This window comes from Notamacropus eugenii, chromosome 2, assembly GCF_028372415.1.
Source record: "Notamacropus eugenii isolate mMacEug1 chromosome 2, mMacEug1.pri_v2, whole genome shotgun sequence".
NCBI classification, from domain to species: Eukaryota; Metazoa; Chordata; class Mammalia; order Diprotodontia; family Macropodidae; genus Notamacropus; species Notamacropus eugenii.
In genome coordinates, this window is record NC_092873.1 from 464,722,606 (window position 1) to 464,744,098 (window position 21,493).

At 36.4% G+C, this 21,493-nt stretch overlaps 1 protein-coding gene across 1 annotated transcript in view; it reads right to left on the reverse strand.

Annotated features, from left to right (window-relative positions):
* XPR1 (xenotropic and polytropic retrovirus receptor 1) overlaps positions 1-21,493 on the reverse strand; it is a 219,367-nt gene that overhangs the window by 27,954 nt on the left and 169,920 nt on the right. The window contains exon 12 of the mRNA XM_072648484.1: positions 5,574-5,740. Within this exon, the coding sequence (XP_072504585.1) occupies positions 5,574-5,740 (167 nt within the window). The remainder of the gene's footprint in view (positions 1-5,573; positions 5,741-21,493) is intronic.

Here is a 21,493-nt window from a genome sequence, read left to right on the forward strand (position 1 = left end):
TTCACTGACATCCCAGATGTTGACATTTAATCACTTCACCTCCTGTTTCACCACATCCAGCTTACCTTGGTTCATAGATCTTACATTCCAGATACCTATGCAATATTATCTTTACAGCAATGGACTTTCCTTTTGTCACCAGACACGTCTGCAGTGTTTTGGTTTTAGTCCAGTTGTTTCACTCTGGAATTATTTGTAGTTGTAGTTGCCTGATGCTGGTAAACAAAGTCTTTTTGGCTTGATAGAAGCTGAGAGAGCTTACTCCCCACTGGTACAACCTTGGAAAATACAGGGTCATCTCCACACCTTGCTGAGATTTTACACAATCTTTACTAGTGATTACATGACTTGGTGGAGTGCAAATTAGATAAGATTCCAAAGTCAAGGAAAATTTTCAAGTGAGGATTATATTCTGAGCCAAGAGAATTCTGTTCTCTGTTCTCTTGGAAAGATATAGGATCTTTAATTTTGAGAGTCCTTCAAATTTTTGTTTTGCTAGGCAGGTTCACATTAACTATTAAAAAATATCACAGGAAAACACTACTACCTCTTACAGTAGGTAAAATTAATGTGCAAACTTAGCTCTATTCATAAGATGTTCAACTATTTCATTCCTGAGCACTACATGACAAGAATGCATAGCCTCATTTTTTAAAATTGTAATATAATAATTTATAATTAGAAAGTACTTTGCAGGAATAAGGTACTTAGATATCTGCTATTTTATCCATCCTCACAATAACACCCAGAAGTAGAAGGGAGAGGATTGGTACCTGTAATTTTATCAGAAGAGGGAACTTCCTAATATGGAAGCTCCCTCCTACCAATGAAGGTCAGCACATTCTCTCCAACTTATTGTCTTAAAAGAATTATCTAGGGCACTTGTCCAGGGTCACACAGCCAGTACGTATTAGAGGTGGGACTAGAACCCAGGTCTTCCTCACTCAAGGCCACCCACCCTCTATCTACTATAAGATATTGCCTATCATCTGTAGAGAGTAGTTAAGTAGTAGCATTACTGTAGAGATAACCAAAGTTAAGACTCAGAGATGTTAAGAGACTTGCTTTAAGGTCTCTGAGCTAATATGTAGTAAAAATGGGACTTATCTTCAAGTCTTCTAGCTCACGTCTTTTCATGATACCTCATTGACTCTGACACAATACATCTGCCTGGCAAAGAATGACATTAAGTTATTTCAGCGAATTATCTTTCTAGTTTGTGTAAAGATGAGAATTTCTTTTCGTGATATGAGGGACAGTCTAACTTTGTGACTTTAGGTGCCAGCATAAATTGAGCTGCCCAAAAGATATCCAGACAATTCTCAGTCATAATGGCGAAATCAGTTTAGTCACAGTAGCGTTGTGGAATAGAAGGAACACTGACTGTAGAGTCAGACAGTCAATATTTATTTAGTTCCTGCTATAGGCCAAAGTACTGTGTTAAGAGCTGGAGATGCAAATATGAAAAAAGAAAGTTTCTCAAGGATCTTATAATCTAATGGGGAAAGTCCACACTTTAAAAGGAAGGTAAAGTGTGGGAGTGAATTAGAGGGGAGGGAAGGCATCCAGGGCATGGACATGCTGGAGGAGTCCAAAAGAATGCAGTAATGTGAGGAATGAAGAAATAGCTGGCCTGGGCCTCCTCCTAAAATGGAGGCTAAAAAAGGCATTCTTCACTCTGCCCTCCAATCACAGCTCAGGTCTAAGTTCTACTATTTATTACCTATGTGACTGGAGAAGTCACAGCCTCTCTAAACTCAGTTTCCTCTCTTTAAAAAAAAAAGGAGGTTCAACCTCAGTAAAAGTCCAAAACCACCCATTAAGTTGTAAAAGGGAATCTGCATTGGTGAAGTCTCCCAGGGGTTTTGCATTTTCCCTCTAAGAAAGTAAAAAATATTTTTTTTTTGACTGCTACTAAAACAAACACAAATTTTCACATCTATAACCTACAGGTGAGGAATAATAATAATAGCCAATATATGCTTTGACCTACAAGGTACTTTCTTTACAATTATCCTGATTAAATTTCTTTGGATATGATTAAGCCTGTTGGATTCTGTATTAGTGCAGCATTAGCTATACTTTTCAACTTCTAATCCTCTGCAAATTTAATAAGTATGTCATTTACCCCTTTACCTAAGGTACAGTTGTACACACACTGCACATTGACCCTGACATTGGGATGTCACTTTGGTCCTCTTCAAGCACAAAGGACAAACAACAACATGAGCTGAATTTTGAAGAAAGCCTGGGCTTCTGAAAGGTAGAGCAGACTGAGGAGGCAACTGGGGGAAAGCTTGTGTGAAGGCATGGAAACAAGAGACAGGGCAATGTGCAAGACCAAGGCAGCTGAAATGGAGAGTTAAACAGAGGGAAGTCAAGTATAAGAAGACTGGAGGACTAGGAAAGGGCTGGGTTGTGAAGAACTTTAAATGGCACAGAGGACTTTAATCACTTGGTGATCTCATCGATTCCCATGTTTTCAATTATTTCAACGAAGACTATTTTCAGATAGATTTATTTAGCCGTAACCTTTCACTGACCTCTAGTTACACATCTTCAACTCTCTAATGGACATTTCAAACTGCATGTCGCAAGACATTTTAAACTCAATATGTTTAAAACTACCCCCCTACCTCCCTCCCTCCCTCCCAACTCTCTTCTGCTCCTAACTTCCCTATTACTGTAGTTTTCTAGTTGGTTTACCTTCTTCAAGTCTCTTCACGCTCCAGTTCATCCTCTATTCATAGCCATCACACTGATCTTTTTAAAGTACAAGTATGATCATGTCATTGCCTCCCACACACTCAACTCCAATGGTTCCCTATTGCCTACAGGATCAAACTGCTAATTTTGGCCTAACAATTAACACCAAGAAAATAGACATCCTCCACCAGCCAGCATCAAACCATCCACACATGGAACCATCAGTTACAGCAAATGGAGAAATTCTGAATGCTGTGGATAAGTTTACTTACCTTGGCAGTATTCTTTCTAGGGAGGTACACATAGATGATGAGGTTGATGCGTGCATTGCCAGAGCTAGCTCATCATTTGAGATGCCTATAAAAACTCTTCATAACCTGACCTTGTCTTACATACTCTAATTTTCTTTAACATATTCTGAGATCTAGTGACACTGGCCCCACACATGACATTTCATCTCCTGATTCTGGGCATTTTCATTGGCTGTCTCCCATGACTGGAATTCTTTACCTTTTGCACCCCCTGGCTTCTCTGGTCCAATTAAAATCTTACTTACTAAAGGAAGTCTTTTCTAATGCCTCTTTACTGTAGTGCTTTTTCTCTGTTAACTATTTCCTATTTGTCCTGTCTATAGCTTGTCTTCACACAGTGGTTCGCATTTTGTCTCTCTCATTAGACTGTGAGCTCCATGAGAAAAGAGAATGTTTTTGGCTTTTCTTTGTATACCTAGCACTTAGCACAGTGCCTGGCACATAGTAGGCATGTTGACTGGACTGGATATGTTGTAGGTTAATCATATCTCCAGTATTTCCACCACTAATAACTATTAAAAAAATAAATCAGTTTAGTTTGGCATGACCTTTTCTTGATAAGGAAATGCTGGCTAATTATGATCATCACATTCTTTTCTTAAGATTCCCTCCAGAGCAGCTCTTTATGGTCAGGTTCTTTTCTTCTTTTGCTTTTTCTTCCAGCTTTTTGACTTCGGACTTGAGTTAGGGTTGGGTTCTGCACACTTCTGGGGAAGGGGAAGTTCAGGGCTGAGCTTTTGTTCTTGTGTCCTACTTTTACAATGTAGGCTGGGGACCTCAAGCTTTCAATGCTCCCAAGTGATGTGATCTCAGGTGAAGTCTACTCACAGATCTTCTGGTCTGAGCCTAGTAAATTCCTAACCCAAGTTTGACATTACCAAGTTTGAGTCTGTCAGCTTATCCCTGGTTGGGAGTTTTAGTAGGCTACTGCTGGACGCAGCCAGGAAGCTCTATAGGTTCAGGAGGACTGAACGGTAGTTCCTTTGATCAGAACATCAAACCTCAATTTGCCCTCCATTACCTTAACCCACAATTGCTAGTCCTGACAACAAATCTAAGTCCTCCTTCAAATAAGTCAATCCTTCAAATTCTTGAACACAACTGTCATGTCTCCCCCTGAGTCCTGTCTTTTTCTCAGGGGCAAATGATCACAATTCCTTCAATTGATTCTCATGTAGCACTTAATAATAATCCATGACTGACTAATACACAAATCACATCCTGTTATAATGAATACTAAGTGAACATTATAATTTTTTGGTGGATGCAATAGGATTGTGTTATAAGAATTTTTGAAATTAGTGAATGGGAGCTTTTAAATATTTTTGCGTAATTGATCTGCTTTTTAATCATTATCTGCTGTATTAGGATTTGATCCATGGCACAAGAAAGCCTAAGTAATGAGAACAAAAAAACAGAAAAAGAGCTAGATTTGAAGTGAAAAGATCTGGGTTCCAACCCTGGTTCTGCTACTTGCTGTTTCTGTACTCTGGGCAAATAATTTCTTAATCTAGAATTTAACAAGTCTGACTTCAACTGACTTGTTGTTTTGGCAGGTGAAAGATGAAATAACTGAGGAAACAAAGGTTTGATCTTCCTAGCATATGGATTTATTAAGCAATGTATGGCAATTGCCCAACAAACCAAAATGAGACCTCCTCAGGTTAGGCCTGGACCCTGAATACAAGGTGAGACAGATTTTTATACATTAAAAACAATTAGTCAAATAAGACTAAGAGGAAACAATACAACATTAGGAAATGTGATTTCTAATTGGAGAAAAGATTATGGACTTTCCAAGTTGGGAGGGGGCAAGCAAACAGGTGCAATTCCCTGAATTCAGAAAAAGAGGTGTGCCACTTTCCCCAAGTATCTATATACAGCCACAGAAACATGAAAACAATAACTGATTGATCAGCATGGTGCCAGTTTTCAGATGACACATGGGATGCTTGAGATTTACAATTGTGAGAAAATGACTTGCATCAATCTTTGGATCTGCTAGTCAGCATCACTGAGATCCTTGGTAAGGGTCTCTAAGAAGCAGAGAAAGGTGGTCCAGTTTCCTGGTCATGAAGGACCAGGTTCAAACAATGCAATAAAGGTTTCTCCCAATTGCCATAACTGAATAAAGTTTTTCACAAGACAGAATTTGGACCAGATAGAAAGGGAACTAAGCTAGCTCCAGAACTGAGTCATAAGATGAAGTCAGCGGTTCACTAAATTTCCACAAGTAATAATTGTCCTAATCCCCTCAATTCCCTCATTACAGACCCCTTAGTAGTCTGGAAAAACACACAGACTCCTTATCAGGATCATGTTATTAAATGCATAAAACACACAGGATTGCAAAGGAAATCAAGGACACTGAAATAAAAATGTAAATTTTTTCCCATCTAAGTTTATAGACCTCACATAATTGATCCATAGATTCCATGTTAAGAATCTCTGGCCTAGATAATCCCTTCCAAACTGAAATACATGATTTGTGATATTATATCATGTCCCTGAGATTGTTCATAACCTTTCACGAACATGAATGTTTTGAGTACGTACCTTTTGGGGGTAGACAATCTCTTCCCGAAGGAAGGTATTTTCCCCAGCATTCCTATCAAAGAGACCCCAGTCCATCTTTAGATCCCAGAAGAGGGTATAGCAAGAGCTGATGATGTAGAAGACAATCCAAAGATAAAAGAACACGGAGGTGTCTGAGTGGTCTCGAGCTGGGGGGAGAAAGGAAGGGTAGGAAGAGAGGGATAGAAGGAGAAAAAGTAGATTTTAATAACATTAATTATTTATTAATTCCCCACAATCAACCCCAAAATTCTTTACCAAGTTCTCATAAAAGGTCAACAAAGAAAACTTTTCATCTAAACTGAGTAGTTGCTCAGTGAAGGCCAGATGACAAAAGTCCTTCAAATTTGTTATCAATAATAAACATTCACTACTCATCTATTATAAGAAGGGATTATATATATTTTTAAAAGGGAAGTTTTTGGGAGCTCTTTGCTATATATCAACACAAAAACAAAATCCAAATACTACTCTGTAGGGTAGAAAAATAATTATTTTAATTCTAACCATAAGAGGGCAGCTTACAGTCAAAGATAAAGAAAAAGTCCAAAATTCTTTTAAAGTCACTGCTAACTAACACTGTTTGGCATAAGATTGTTTCTATTATGTACAGAACAACAGACCTTTCAGGTACTTAGTATCTTTTTGTAGTGTAGGCATGTAGACCAAATTCTAAATTTAGATGAAATTCCAGGGAAAGTGAAAATGGAAGGAGACTGATAGAGAAGACAGAATTTTGATTTCATCTTTTAAGTCAATCCTTCAAGTCTACTTTGCTCCATAAAAATCTTTTTACGTATGCTATGATGTATTTATACACTAAGTCACAGAAGAGCTGCAATCTGCATTGGTGGAGGCAGTGCTCATGTCAATGAAATCATTAAAGTCACTGACATATTAAAATGTGATTTATTGGTGCTTTATGGTACTGTACCAAATTAGGAAAAACAAAATGCTAAATAAAAATCACTTAACATTCAAAAGTACTACTGAATTGTTCAGAGGCATACTGTCTTCAGGTGCTTCATATTGTAGGCAATGTGAGCTACAGAACTATCACTTATCACTTAAAATGCTCTCAGTGATTTTGTATTAGCTGTTTTTCTAATATAAAAACACAAGAAAAAGGGCACAAATACATTAGCTTATACTAAATTTAAACCGGTTAGTCTAATGAAAGTACCAAAAAATTAAAAATGAGACAGAATCTATCACGGCTTAGTCATAATGTTTTTCATTTAATATGTGCCAAGATTCAAATGTGATGGGTACATTCAAATGTCACCAAAAATAAATGTGGTTAAAAACAGGAGACAGACTGGAGTGATACAAGTAGTATTCTTAAAGATAAAACGGAAGAACTGGGATAAACCAGAAGCAATCTAGTGTTTAATAAACCTAAAGGCTCCAAATGCTGAGGTAAGTAAGGACACACTATGAGACAAAACTTCTGGGAAAACTGCAAAGAAGTCTTAAAGAAATTAGGTTTAGACTAACATCTCACATCATATAGAATAATAAGTTCTAAAAGGATACATAACCTACATGTAAAAGATCACATAATAAACAAATAAGAGGTGGCAGGAAGGAGATGACTTCACAGCTATGGACACAGAGGAAAAGAGTTCTTATCTAAGCGAGGAATAAGGAAAATCACAAGAGATAAAATGGACAATTTTGATAAAATAAAATTGACTCTTTTATGAACAAACAAAAGCATTGTATTGGAACTAGAAAGGAAACAGTTAAATAAGGATTTTTTTGTGGGGGGGAAGTAGCGAATTTCTCTGATAAAGGTCCAATATCTAAGGGACAGGGAAAAGGTCAAATATATAGGAAGAACCATTCCCCAATAGATAAATGGTCTAAGTATATGAAGAGAGATTTGTCAAAGTAAATCACTAATAATAACACAAATGTGAATGCGGTTCAGGTTTTCAGAGACGATAAAAAAGGAAAATGACAATGTTGAAAGACAGGCATAAAGATGTGGGAGTACTGGAACACCAATTCATTGTTAGTGGAGCTGTGAGCTGATCCAATCATTCTGGAGAGCAGTTTGGAACTATATCCAAAGGCTACAAAAATATGCATACTCTTTGACCCAGCAATATCACTTCTGGGACTCTATCTCAAAGGATCATAGAAATGGGAAAGGGTCCCACATGTATAAAAACATTTATAGCAGCTCTTTTTGTGGTGTCCCAAAACTGGAAATCGAGGGAATGCCCATTACATGCAAAAACAACTTTTTACATTCATTTTTTAAAATTTTGAGTTCCAAAACTTTCTCCCTTTCCCCTCCCTGAGATGGTAAGCAGTTTGATATAGGTTATACATGTGCAATCATGCAAAACATATTTCCATATTAGTCATGTTGTAAAAGAAGACAGACAAAAAAAACCAAAAGAAAATACCCCCAAGAAAAACAAATGAAAAATAGTATGCTTCAATCTATATGCAGACTCTACCAGTTCTTTCTTTGGATAGGGACAGCATTTCTCATCATAATTCCTTTGGAACTGACTTGAATCATTGTATTGCTGAAAATAGCTAAGTCTTTCACAGCTGAACATCATACAGCACTGCTGTTACTGTAGACAATGTTCTGGTTCTGCTCACTTCACTAGGTTTTTCTGAGCGCATCCTGCTTGTCACTTCTTATATCACAGGAGTATTTCATCACAATCATATGCCACAATTTATTCAGTCAATTTCCCAATTGATGACATTCCCTCAATTTCCAATTCTTTGCCACCACAAAAAGAACTACTATACATATTTTTATACAAAAAATTCCTTTTTCCATTTTTGTGATCTCTTTGCGATACAGACCTAGTAGTAGTATTGCTGGATCAAAGGTTATATATAGTTTTTTATAGCTCTTTGGGCATAGTGAGGGACAGGCATACTAATATACTATACTGGTGGAATGAGAAATGGTCCAACCATTTGGGAAAGCAATTTGGAACTAGACCCTGAAACTCATAAATTTGGGCATATCCCTTAATCCAGTAATACCACTATTAGGCTTATATCCTCCAAAGAGATAAAATACAGAGGTAATACACATGTACAAAAAGTATTTGTAGCAGCACTTTTTTTTGTTGTAGCAAAGGACTGGAAATAAAAGGTATGCCCATCAGTTGAGGAATGACTGAACAAATTATGGAAAGTTAATGTAAAGTAATCTTACAGGGATGGATTCAGAGTCTTAGGGGAGCACGTATGAACAGGTGCAGACTAAAGTAAAAAGCACTAGGAGAACAGTTTATGGCTACAACTATATAAAGGAAAGTTATCAAAGACTCAAGTGTCCAATGCAATGACTGCAAAAGACCACTGGTGAAACACTTTCTGATGTAGAGACAGTCATGAACCAGTGAAACATACAATAGTTTGCTTGACTATGCTTTTTACCAGAGGAAAGCTTTTATTTTTGATACGATGGAGCTGTAGGGAAGTAGTGACAGAAATACTTGAAAAAAGGAAGAAAAGAAATAAAAGATCATCAATGATCCATTATAAATAGAAAAAAAAGGAATTTCAGAAGGTGACACTGAGAAGCAAGGTAGTGCTGAAATTATTACTACATTAAATTTGAATGATCAAAAATACTGTATAGAGGCAAGATTCATGGTTTCATATACAGCTTTATTTTTCTGTTCCTTATATAGCAAAATATTAATGTTTGCAATGTTATAATAAAAAAGAAAAAAATTTTCAAAAGATTTGAGATAAACACATTCTAAGCTTGTTTTTGTTATATAAGCACTTTCCCTCTTGTCAAAAGAAGAATTCTTCTGAGTCACTTTCAGACTATAGTTATTTATGGTTAAATTTCAAATTTATAAGTCTCAGGAAATCTATGTATTGATTTCGCTCAGTCAGAAATATTTGGGCAAATTATGTTATTTCATGCTTATTGAGAGACCTAGGGAATAAGAGAGTAATATCTTTTAATAATGAGCAGCTCAACCTCATTTCAAAAAGGGAGCCCTGCAGTTTTACTATTGCTGAGGTCTGCAAACACAAATGCAAACAAAACACATAGAATATTTTAGCATTATCACCCATCTATGCTAAAGATTTTCCACAAGCAAATTCTCACAAGAGAAAATGTATTTGAAAAATTTTGCCACAAAGCTATGCTATGATACAAGCTAGCATTTTGCTGTCTAGCAGGAAGGAGACCATGAAAGAGAAAAACGTAGTGAGGGTTGACAAATAATATTTCCCAACTAAGTTTTCTGAAGCACAATGTGAAGTATTACTACTTCTTGAAGCTACTTTTCCCCCTCAACTACTAATGGATAATTGAGTATAAATTATAACAGAAGGGGAAAATGTGAAAAAAAAGGTAAAAAGAATTGCAATTAGATAAATAATTTCTGAAAAATAAGTAGGTGAACTTAAAGGAATGGACTAATTTCTAGTGATTACGAGATTCTTTTTCTTTTAAATCAGTTATTTGCTGTTTAAATCAGTATTCAGGGTTGACACTTGAGGAACTGGTTGTATCATTGTATGTATGCAGATCTTTTTACACCATATGGGAATTTACAACTATTGAGATATATATGTATATGTGTATGTATATGTATACATATATATATGTACATGTATATATGTACAGACAAAATCAGTTCCTCTGGAAAGGTGATACATGGGGTCATGCTGTAAAGCCCTAATGGAAGGGAGCACAAAGGTAATCAATGCATCAAAATGTATTACTATTGTATGGTGTTTTGTATCTAGAAATTTGTTTTCTAGACTTTCGGGAACCTGCAGCACCTACATACAAGGCAGGTAGTTACATACCTGTGGGGCGCCGGCTCTGTTTGATACCAATTACTGAGGCCGTACAAGTCATATTCAGTATCACATGCAAACAACAACAGGGTTTAACAAACAGCAGTCACACTGTACTGTTCCCCATTTCTAACTTTAGGAAGAGACTACAATGTGTTCACAGGCCTAAAGGGGCCAAGGTCCCACATTGCATCCTGGGTCATCTCCAGTCATCCTGATGAATATCTGGTCACTGGATTCAGATGGCTGTGGAGGAAAAGTGAGGCTGGTGACCTTACATTTCCCTCCCTCATTCAAAACAAAGTCAAGTGCAAGTCATTCATCATTTCTCCGATGGCACGGTGTTCTTCGGCTATAAAGGACAAACACAACAACATTTCTGGTGTTAAATCACTAATCGGAGGAAGGATTTGACGTATCTGAAAAGTGCATCATACATAAACCTCCTAAACTGCTGCCATGTTCTCTCGATAGTAAAAAAGTACATTAAAAGGTTTTAAAATTGCATCTCCTTCTGGACTGGATTCCCCAAAGAGTATCTGCACTCTTTTTTAAATGGCCCCCCTCCTCCTCCAGAGTCAGGTTTACCTTCACCACATCTGAAATGCCATTCTGCCCCAAGATGCATAGGACACTAAGGAAGACATCTTCATTAATGCCATATAGGTTCTTAATCATGGTGGAAATTGGATGCACTCTCCTCAGATTCTTCATGATGCTTTCTGCCAGATCTGCCACAGACCAGCCAATGGCCTATGAAGTGGAGCCCTTCACCTTGAACATGTCATAAGCACTTTCAACCACCTGTTTATGAACATCTTTCCAATTCTCTGAATCAGTAAAGCAGGATAAAAATTGTCCAGAGACACTGGCAACATTCACATCACTCCACACAGGAACACTGGAGTCCCCATGTTCCCCAAGGATCTATCCATGACCACTTCAAGTATGGACACCAAGTCTCTCCCCCATTAGGTAACAGAAACAGGCAGAATCTGGATTGCAACCACTCCCAACAAGAAGGTTTCTAGGAAAGCCACTTAGCTCTTAAGTCACATGTCATTGGAAACAATAAGTAGTTTGCAATTAGGGCTGTATTTAACAATATTGGGAATGATGAATTTAAAGATATCCACATTAGCTTGACCAAAATTAAGATGACTTTTTCCCTCCAGTTGACATTTCTGAGCCGCAACAACAACCAGCTTTGAGTTTGCAGTGACACTATAGCCTTCGCCAGAAATAATCTTTAGTGTTTCGAGGAAAAGGCTGCCATGTTGGAGATCTATCATCTACCTCTTCCTTTAGTTTGTCTTCTATTACATCAAGTAGATCAAGTTCATCAGCCAAATCCTTCATTAAGATACTGATGGCACATGCCACGCCAACTGCACCAACTCTAACAACAGTGATCTTGTAATGAGGAACCTGGTCTTCCTTTAGGACACTCACAGTCAGCTGATCCCTGACAGCAGTTGCCATTTTGGGGGGGATCGAGGTTGTTGGTCAGGCTGTAAAAGTTGAGTTAGATGGTGCTCCCAAAATCGCCTACTAAGAGATTCTTAAAGCTGCAAGTGACCATAGAGATCATCTCATTCAACACTCTCATTATAGCTAAGGAACCTGAGGCACAGAGAGGGCAAGTCATTTGTTCAGAGTCACGTTGTTTTATTGTTACATCAGAGTCACACAGCTAGTTAGCAGAAGACCTGGAATCCATTCTGCTTTTCAAGAGTGCCGCATAATTCGCCCAGAGATACTATTTTTCTCTCTCTTATGCCTATCTTATTGCACATTTAAAAAATATACAATACCATTACTGGTTTCAAAGAAAACTAAACTCTGAATACCTTAAAGTTCATTTATTAGTCCTCTAAAAATGCTGAAGTAAAATCCTATTCTATGATATTCTTTATGTTTTGGTCTGATTTAATCTGCAGCCTTCATTCTTACCTTCACTTGTTCCCCACGGTACTTTTGTATGGCATCATCCCTTCCTCATCTGCCTTCACTGGCATTCAGAGAATGTTCAGAAAATAGCATATTGCTCTAGGAAAGCAATTACATCTTAATTTATACTGGTAAAATCTAGTAACCCTCTTCAGGGAAGCTCTGGAGGACAGAAAATCTAGTCATTGCTATTCTGCCATAAGCTTCATTTACTACACACCTGCCACTTCAGAAACAGCAGAGACAGCAATGACTATGACTGTTTCAAAAACAAATATACAAATATACTTTAGAGTTCTATACCCACAAATTCCTTTTTGGATGATAAAATGGTAGAATAAACTAGGAGAAAATGCTAAGAAAACGTCCCTGTCAGTCTGTCACCTAGTTTTTATTAGGCACCTACTATTAAGGCACTGGTGATATAAAGAAAGGCAAGAAACTCCCTGCTCTCAAGTAGCTCATAGTCTAATAGGGGAATATGCAAACATCTGTGAAAACAGCTATATACAAACAAGGTATATATAGGATAAACTGGGAGTATCAGAGGAAAGATACTAAAATTAAGGGCTGATCAAGGCTTCTTGTAGAAGGTGGGACTCTAGTGGAGACTAGAAGAAAGTCTTTTATACCTTCCTAATCAATTTTCCATTCCACTCATCACAGTCATTTCAAACACTGTTCCTCTTAAGACTACCTCCCCCCACCACAGTGTACACAAAAAGTATCCCTCCTCCTGCTCTCTCAGCAGGAGGCTTTGGCTCATTTCTCTGAAAAAAAGAAACAATTTAAGGAGAGCTCAGTTCTTCTTTTCATCTGTCACTCAAGCATTTTCCTCCACTACTTTCACCCATCTCACAAGAAGAGATGGCCTTTCTCCTTGCTAAGGCAGATCCTTAATCTCATCCCATCCTCTTCAGCAGGTTGCACACTCTGTTATTTCCACTTTCTCTAATCTTCATGCAATCTCTCCACATCTAGTGGCTCCTTCCCAGCTGCTTACAAACATGCCCACATACGTCCCATTCTTAAAAAACCCTCACTTGATCAAACTCTCTAGGTTTAGAAGGGAAAATTCTCTCTCAGCATTCATTCATTTAAACAAGCATTTATTAAGTGACTACCATGTTATCAAGCACTGTGAGATGCATGGTATAGGAAGATAAAAACAAGTCATCTCCTCAAGGAGTTTACAGTTCAATGGCAGGAGTAGGTAAAGGGGCATATATTCTTTAACACTATAAAACTGGGGACAAAAATAAAGGGAGGTGGAACCATCATATGATAAAGCAACCAAAATTTTATATGGATATGGTTAATACAATTAATAAATGAATTCATTTATTAATTTCTTTATATTCAATTCAATGTTTTAACAGATCAGCTCCTTCACCTTTTCTAATAACAAAATATCGAAAAAAAAAAAGAATTCTGAATTACAGTTTGTCCTCTACTCTCTCCCATATCTTGGTAAATAAATACTTTTCCCCAAAACATCACATTTCTATGCAGATAAAATTAAGGTTTCCTACCTTCTTTCCTGTTAATACATTAGATGTTTTCATTTTATCTCCCTGACAGGTATGCTGTCAAACAGAAGTATTTTACCAAAAATTAACAAGCACTGATTACGTGCCTGGCACAATGGTTGCTAAGGGATACTTTATTCTGTAGTATGTCAAGACATAAGAAAACTTTTTTATTATGAAGGTGAGGGTGCTTATGGTATGGTAAGAGAGGGAACTTTTTTCTTCTATTAAATACCACTGATTCAGAGAAAAATAAAACAATCAGACACAATTTAAATAAAACAGTCATTTAAGAAAACAAACATACCCACTTAACTTCAAGCAATTCATCATAATTTAACTGGATTTGGTATCTGAGAATGAAAGAAAAAATATAAGGAAGCAGCTGGTGATAGAATGGATAAGAGTGCTGGACATAAAGCTAGGAAAACCTGAGTTCAAATCCAACCTCTGATATTTACTAGCTCTTTGACCCTGGGCAAGTTACTGAACCTCTGCCTGAGTCAATTTCCTCATCTATACATTGTGAATTACAAGCCTTCCAGGGTGGCTGTGAAGCATTTTGGAAATCTTAAAGTGTTACAAAAGCGCTAATACTATTAACATTATCATCATTATTATGTACCTGTACTCGACCTATGAAATAAAATAATTATGCTTCAAATAATATCAGATAATCAGGAAGCATAGAAAAGGAAAGAGCAAAGGGAAGTAGAGAGTGTGTGTGGTGGGGGGAAGGCCAAAATTCTATGTTTTGGCGCCTTGCTTGAATCTTTAGCCTCTTAGTTAAACCTATCAATCAATCAAAATATCAAAAAAACATTTAAGAAGTACTCATGATGTGGTACTGTGGTAAGTGCTGAAAATAACAAAGAAAAATACTGAAATCACTCCTTTCTTTGATGAGCCCCTATTCTAACAAGTTGACAAGGCCCACAGGAGGACTTCCATAACGAAGAGCTATAACACTGAGAAGTTTTCTAAAACCTGTCCCTAGAGAGATGGGATTTAGAGTAATAGAGAGGATAGGAAGAGGTGCTGGGAGAGGAGTCCAAACATGATAGCTTTCTCTTTTCCTGTACAATGACCTGAATCCACTTCTTTTTTGACTATTCTCAACAGCCTTATGTTTCTACAATTTATTCCTCCTGGCTCAGCATTTCCTTATTTCTTTGAGATGACTGGTGTTGTGTACAAAAAGAAATTTTTACTCCTTTAGGTCATCTGTAAAAACATGAAGGCAAGTTCCAACACTGATCTCTGCCAAACCTCAATGTCTGTACGTTTCTATCAGAGAAGTCTCTATTTATTCCTCTGTTTTATTCCCCATCTCTAAAACAGCTCTTTATTGTTGCCAAATATTTGAACCACTATGGAAGATTTCTAGGACAGTATGGAGAAGAAATGATAAAACATGGAGGTAGCAGAGATTTGTGTCCATGTTACTACTGAAGAAATCCAAGTATTAAACTGAGGGAAACTAGATTTTTTGAAAACAGCATTCAATATGGAGCCTTTTCAAAGGATTTTTGAATATTGAAACAGGTTATATAAACGGTTCATTCCATAAACACATTTGTCAATTTTATTTTTTAATTTTTTTTCCACATAAAAGGCAGAAGAAAAACAATTATTCAGACACCAGAAAGCCAAATTCCGACACCAGAAAGCCAAATTCCAACACTAGAAAGCCAAGTCTGTTATAGTAGCCAAGAAGTCAATGCACATTTTCACTGCAAGGAACAAAGCTATCCCAAGCCTTTCCCCTCCTGCTGGAGCCTTCTCACAAACACTCACAAGACTAGCTGTGCCTGCCTGTGTCCTCTCTCCCCTGCCCCTAACCACTCAAACCAACTTCCTTTCAGTTCTGCTCTACCCTTCCTGCTCCACCCATTCAGCAAGCTCCTTCCACCAAATATGACTTAGACTTCCATGTGTTTTAAGCAGGTCACATCTGCCTATTAATGAATGGGAAAGATCTTCCTATTTAAATTATCATTTCAACTTCAAAAGTCAGCTACATAGTAGTCAACTACTAGCCACTACAAAGTGCTGCATCTTAGTGGTAGCATTTATATTTTTCAGTGAATACAGAACTGGTATGCCATACAATCTGGCACACCTAGTTTAAAAATCTATCAGCCATGTCTCTCCATTGTAGAATCAACTACTTCACTACTGACTCCCATTTATTTTTTGCCATCTATTTTCTGCCTCCATTACTGAAAATGCCATATTATGGGTGATCACTGATCATCTTCATCTTCCTTGACCTCTTACCTGTAGTTTTCAACGTGGCTGACAGCTCTCTCCTTCAAACTCTTTTCTTTCTTTACTTTTATTACAATACACATTCTCCTATCTCTCTTACAATTCCTTCCCTTTCTCCTTCACTAATGCTTCTTACTCCCATCAGATAAATGTAGGTGTTCCCCAAAATTCTAGCATCATTTTTATAATGTTCTAGTTCTATAGCCTCTCCCCACAAAGATCCCATTCATTCCCGTGCCATTAACTATTATATTAATTTAAATAATTCCAAAATCTCTATTTTTTAAATTTTTGCTTCTGAACTTACTTCTAAGTTCTGGCTCTCCATTTTCAAATACATTTGTCAATTTTAAAAAGTCAAGTAGACAGATCTTTTTTCCTTCTCCATTTTCACTACTAAATTCCTTGCTTGTGATCTTACAATTAGGCCTTCCTTAGATTTTCAGCTTCTAGCCTTGTTTTTCATTTAATTGATTCTATATACCCTAGGAAAGTAATCTTGATGTGTGTAAAATTACATTTGATTCTAATTCTGCTTCCTATCCATTCTTAATAAGCAATAAACTCCTAATCACCTGTTTCAAAATAATCAAAGTTGTCCACCCCACTGCATGAAAAAAGAGTACCTCTACTTCTAGTCAATACTCATTATTTTGGTCAGAAAGACCAAGTCATTGAAACCCTGTGTCACTCCACCTATATCACATTCTTTTCCCCCCATTTATCAAAAATGTTCCTAATTTTTTTCTTAATAGTATTTTCCCCCCAATTACATGTCAAGACAATTTTGGACATCCTGGCATTTAATTAGCATTTAAGAATTTCGTTTTTACATGATTTTGAGATCCAAATTTTTCTCCCTCCCATCCTCCCTTGCTATAATGGTAGGCAATGTCATATAGGTTATATATGTGCTGTCATGTAAAAAATATTTCCATATTAATCAGTTGCAAAAACACAAAAAAAGGAATAAAGTGAAAAAAGTATGCTTCAATTTGTATTCAGAGTACATCAGTTCTTTATCTGGATGTGGATAGAATTTTACATCATGAGTCCTTTGTACTTGTCTTGGATCATTATGCAGTGTATACAACGTTCTCCTGGTTCTGCTCCATTTCACCTTGCATCAATTCATACAAGTCTTTCCAGATTTTTCTCAAAATCTACTTGTTCATCATTTCTAATTGCATAATAGTATTCAATAGATTCATATATTACAGCTTGTTCAGTCATTCCCTAATTGGATGGACAGCCTCTCAATTTCTAATATTTTGCCACCACAAAAAGGGCTGCTATAAATGTGTTTGCACATGTAGGTCCTTTTCCTGTTTTTATAATCTCTATAATCTAAATATGGGTGTGTGTATATGTATATATATATATATACACACACACATATATATATTCTATATATTCTATAATCTCTCTGGGAGGCAATTGTTACAAATTGCCCGTTGGGTAAAGTTATAAATTGCTCTTCAGAATGGTTGGATCAGTTCACAATTCTACGAACAGTACATTAGTGTCCCAATCTTCCCACCCTCTCCAATATTTATTATTTTCCTCTTTTTGTCCTCTTTTGTCTTTTTAAAATTTGTCATTTTAGTCAATCCGATAGAGATGTGAGGTGGTACTTCAGAGTTGTTTTCATTTGCATTTCTCTAATCAAAAGAAATTTGGAGCATTTCTTCATATGCTATAGATACCCTTGATTTCATCTGAAAACTGCCTATTCATATCCTTTGATCATTTATCAATTGAAGAATGGCTTGTATTCTTATAAATTTGACTCAGTTCTCTATGTATGTGAGAAATAGGGTCTTTATCAGAGACATGCTATAAAGACTATTTCCCAGCTTTTTGTTTTCCTTCTGATTTTGGTTTCATTGATTTTGTTTGTGCAAAAGCTTTTTAATTTAACACAATCAAAATTATCTATTTTACATTTCATAATGTCGTATCTTTGGTCACGAATCTATAACTCACTTAACTTCTTTAAGAATTTGGATCTATACCACTTGGTGTACATACGTTTAGCACAGACATTACTTCACTGTCTGCCTACTTTTTAGCAAAATGTAGTTTCCTTCCTTATCTCTTTTAATTAGGACTATTTTTGTTTTCTCTTTGTCTGAGATCAGGATTGCTACCCTTGCTATTTTTTTATTTCAACTGAAGCATAATAAGATTCTGCTCCAGCCCTTTACTCTTTGTGTGTCTCTCTGCTTCAAGTGTGTTTCTTGTAAATAACACATTGTAGGATTCTAGTTTTTGATCCACTCTGCTAAATGCTTCCACTTTAGGTAAGATTTCATTCCATTCACATTCAGTTATGATTACTCACTGTGTATTTCCCTTCATCCTATTTTTCATCTGTCCTCTCCTTTACCCTTTTTCTTCTTGATAGTGTTTTGCTTCTGTCTACCACTTCTCCTGGTCTACCCTCTCTTCTGTCAACACATTCCTCCCCCACTTTACCTCCTCCCTTCCTACCTTCCTGTCTAGTAAGATAGTTTTCTATAATCAACTGATTGTATATATTATTTCCTCTTTGAACTAAGAATGATGAGAGTAAGGTTCAAGCAATGCCCATCACCCCCCTTCTCTCATCTCCCCCTCCATTGTAATAGGTCTTTCACACCTCTTCATGTGAAATAATTTACCCCATTTTACCTCTCTCTTTCTTCTGCAGCATATTCCTCTTTCTCATCCCTTATTTTTTGTCATTCCCTCAAATTCATCTCACACCCATACCCTTTGTTTGTGTATATTCTCTCTGTACTATCAATAGTACAATTTTTAAGAACAAATATCAGCTTCCCATGTAGGGATATAAACAGTTCAGCTCCAATGCATTCCCTATTTTTTCTTTTTCCTTTTTACCATTTTAGGCTTCTCTTGGGCCTTGATATTGGAGATCAAATTTTTTGTTCAATTCTGGTCTTCTCTTTATTAAAATTGAAATCCTTCTATTTCAATGAATGATCATTTCCCCCCTTAGAGTATTATGCTTAATCTCATCAGGTATGTGATTCTTGGTTGTAGTCCTAGTTCCTTTGTCTTCCAGAACATCATGTTCCATGACCTCTGATCTTTTAATGTTGCAGCTGCTAAGTCCTATGTAACCCTGATTGTGGCTCCCTGATATTTGAATTTTTCTTTCTGGATACTTGCATTATTTTTTCCTTGATCTGATAGTACTGTAATTTGACTATAATGTTCCTTGCAGTTTTTATTTTGGGAACTCTTTCCTGAGGTAACTGGTGCATTTTTTTCAATGCCTACTTTGCCCTTGGTTCCAGGATAACAGGGTAGTTTTCCTTGATAATTTCTTGAAAGATGCCATCTAGGTCCTCGTTTTGATTATGGTTTTCAAGTAGTCCAATGATTCTGATATTGTGTCTCCTGGATCTATTTTCTAGGTCAGTTGTTTTGACAATGAGGTATTTTACATTTTCTTCTATATTTTTTTCATTCTTTTGAATTTGTTTGTTGTCTCACAGTCATTTGTTTGTTGTCTCATAGTCATTAGCTTCAACTTGCCAGTTCTAACTTTTTTTTTTTGTTTTCCCCAATTAGCTCTTGTACTTCCTTTTCCATTTGGTCAATTCTACATTTTAAGCAGTTGTTTTCTGTTTCTAAGCTGCTGACTCTTTTTTTCCTAATTCTCTTGCACAACTCTCATTTCTTTTTCCAATTTATCTTCTCTTGTATTTTTAAGCTCCTTTTTGAGTTCTTTCATGAGTTCTTTCTGAGTTTGAGACCACTTCCCATTTTTCTTTAGTTTTACACATAAAGGTTTTGACATTGTTGTCCTCTTCTTGGTCTTCCCTGTCACCATAGCAACTTTCTATGGTCAGATTCTTTTTTTTTGTTGTTTTTTGCTCATCTTTTTTTGGTCTTCTCCTCTTCCTCGCACACTGTGGTTGTTGTGCACAAAGTTCTCCTGGCTCTGCTCCTTTCACTCAGCATCAGATCATATAAGTCTTTCCAGGCCTTTCTGAAGTCTTCCCATTCATCATTTCTTATAGCACAATAGTATTCCATTACACTCATATACCACAACTTGTTCAGCCATTCCCCAATTGATGGGAATCTCCTCGATTTCCAGTTCTTGGCCACCACAAAGAGAGCTGTTATAAATATTTTTGTACATGTGGGGCCCTTTCCCATTTTTATTATTTCTTTGGGATACAGTCCTAGAAGCGATATTGCTACATCAATGGGTATGCACATTTTTGTAGCCCTTTAGGCATAGTTCCAAATTGCTCTCCAGAACCACTGGATTAGCTCAAAGCCCCACCAACAATGACTTAGTGTTCCAACTCTCCCACATCTCCAACATTTATCATCTTCCTGTTTTGTCATGTTAGCCAATCTGATAGGTATGATGTGATACCTCAGTGTTCTGATTTGCATCTCTCTAATAAATAGTGATTTAGAGCACTACTATAGATAGCTTTAATTTCTTCCTCTGAAAACTCCCTGTCCGTTTATCAATTGGGGAATGACTTAAGATGGTAAAAATTTGAACAAATACTCAATACTATATAAAAATCACATATTTAGAAAAGGCAGAGACCTCAGAAACCATCTAAACCAAACCCCTTATTTTAGAGATGAGCAAACTGACTATTGGTTTTTTTTTTTAATTACTTTTCTTTATTAAAAATCTTTAGGAATTATAAAAAGTATTTAAAATTGCCTCCCACTCCAAACTATGATTTACAACTTTGAAATATTCATTTCATGGAGAATAAGAAACAAAGGAACTCATTCCAGTACTTAGTAAAGAAGAAAACATAAATTAATCAAGAAAACATTATCTGATTAAGAAAAAACCTGCTGGGAAAACCGGAAAGCAGTCTGGCAGAAATTAGGCTTAGACTAAGACCTTACACAATATTCCACAACACATCCTAAATGGACATGTGGCCTTAATATTAAAGATATACTACAAAAAAAAAAAACCCAGAAAAGAAGTAGTTTATATACTTCTCATAAAATGGGTAAGAGATGTGTTCTTCACCTAACAAGGGACAGAGGCAATTCCAAAAGACAAAATAGCTAACTTTCATTACATGAAAGTAAAAGCTTCTGCAAAGACAAAATTAATGTTCTCAGGATAAGAATGGAAGCAGCCAAATAGGATGAAAAAATCTTATGAAATCTCTCTGATAAGGGTTTGGTATCCAAGATATATAAACAATTAACAGATATGTGAGTATGTGTGTATGTCAAATAATCATTGCCTAATAGATAAGTGGTCAAAGAATATGAATAGTTTTCAAAATAATTCCCAAGTATTAACAACCACATAAAAGAATGCTTCAAATCATT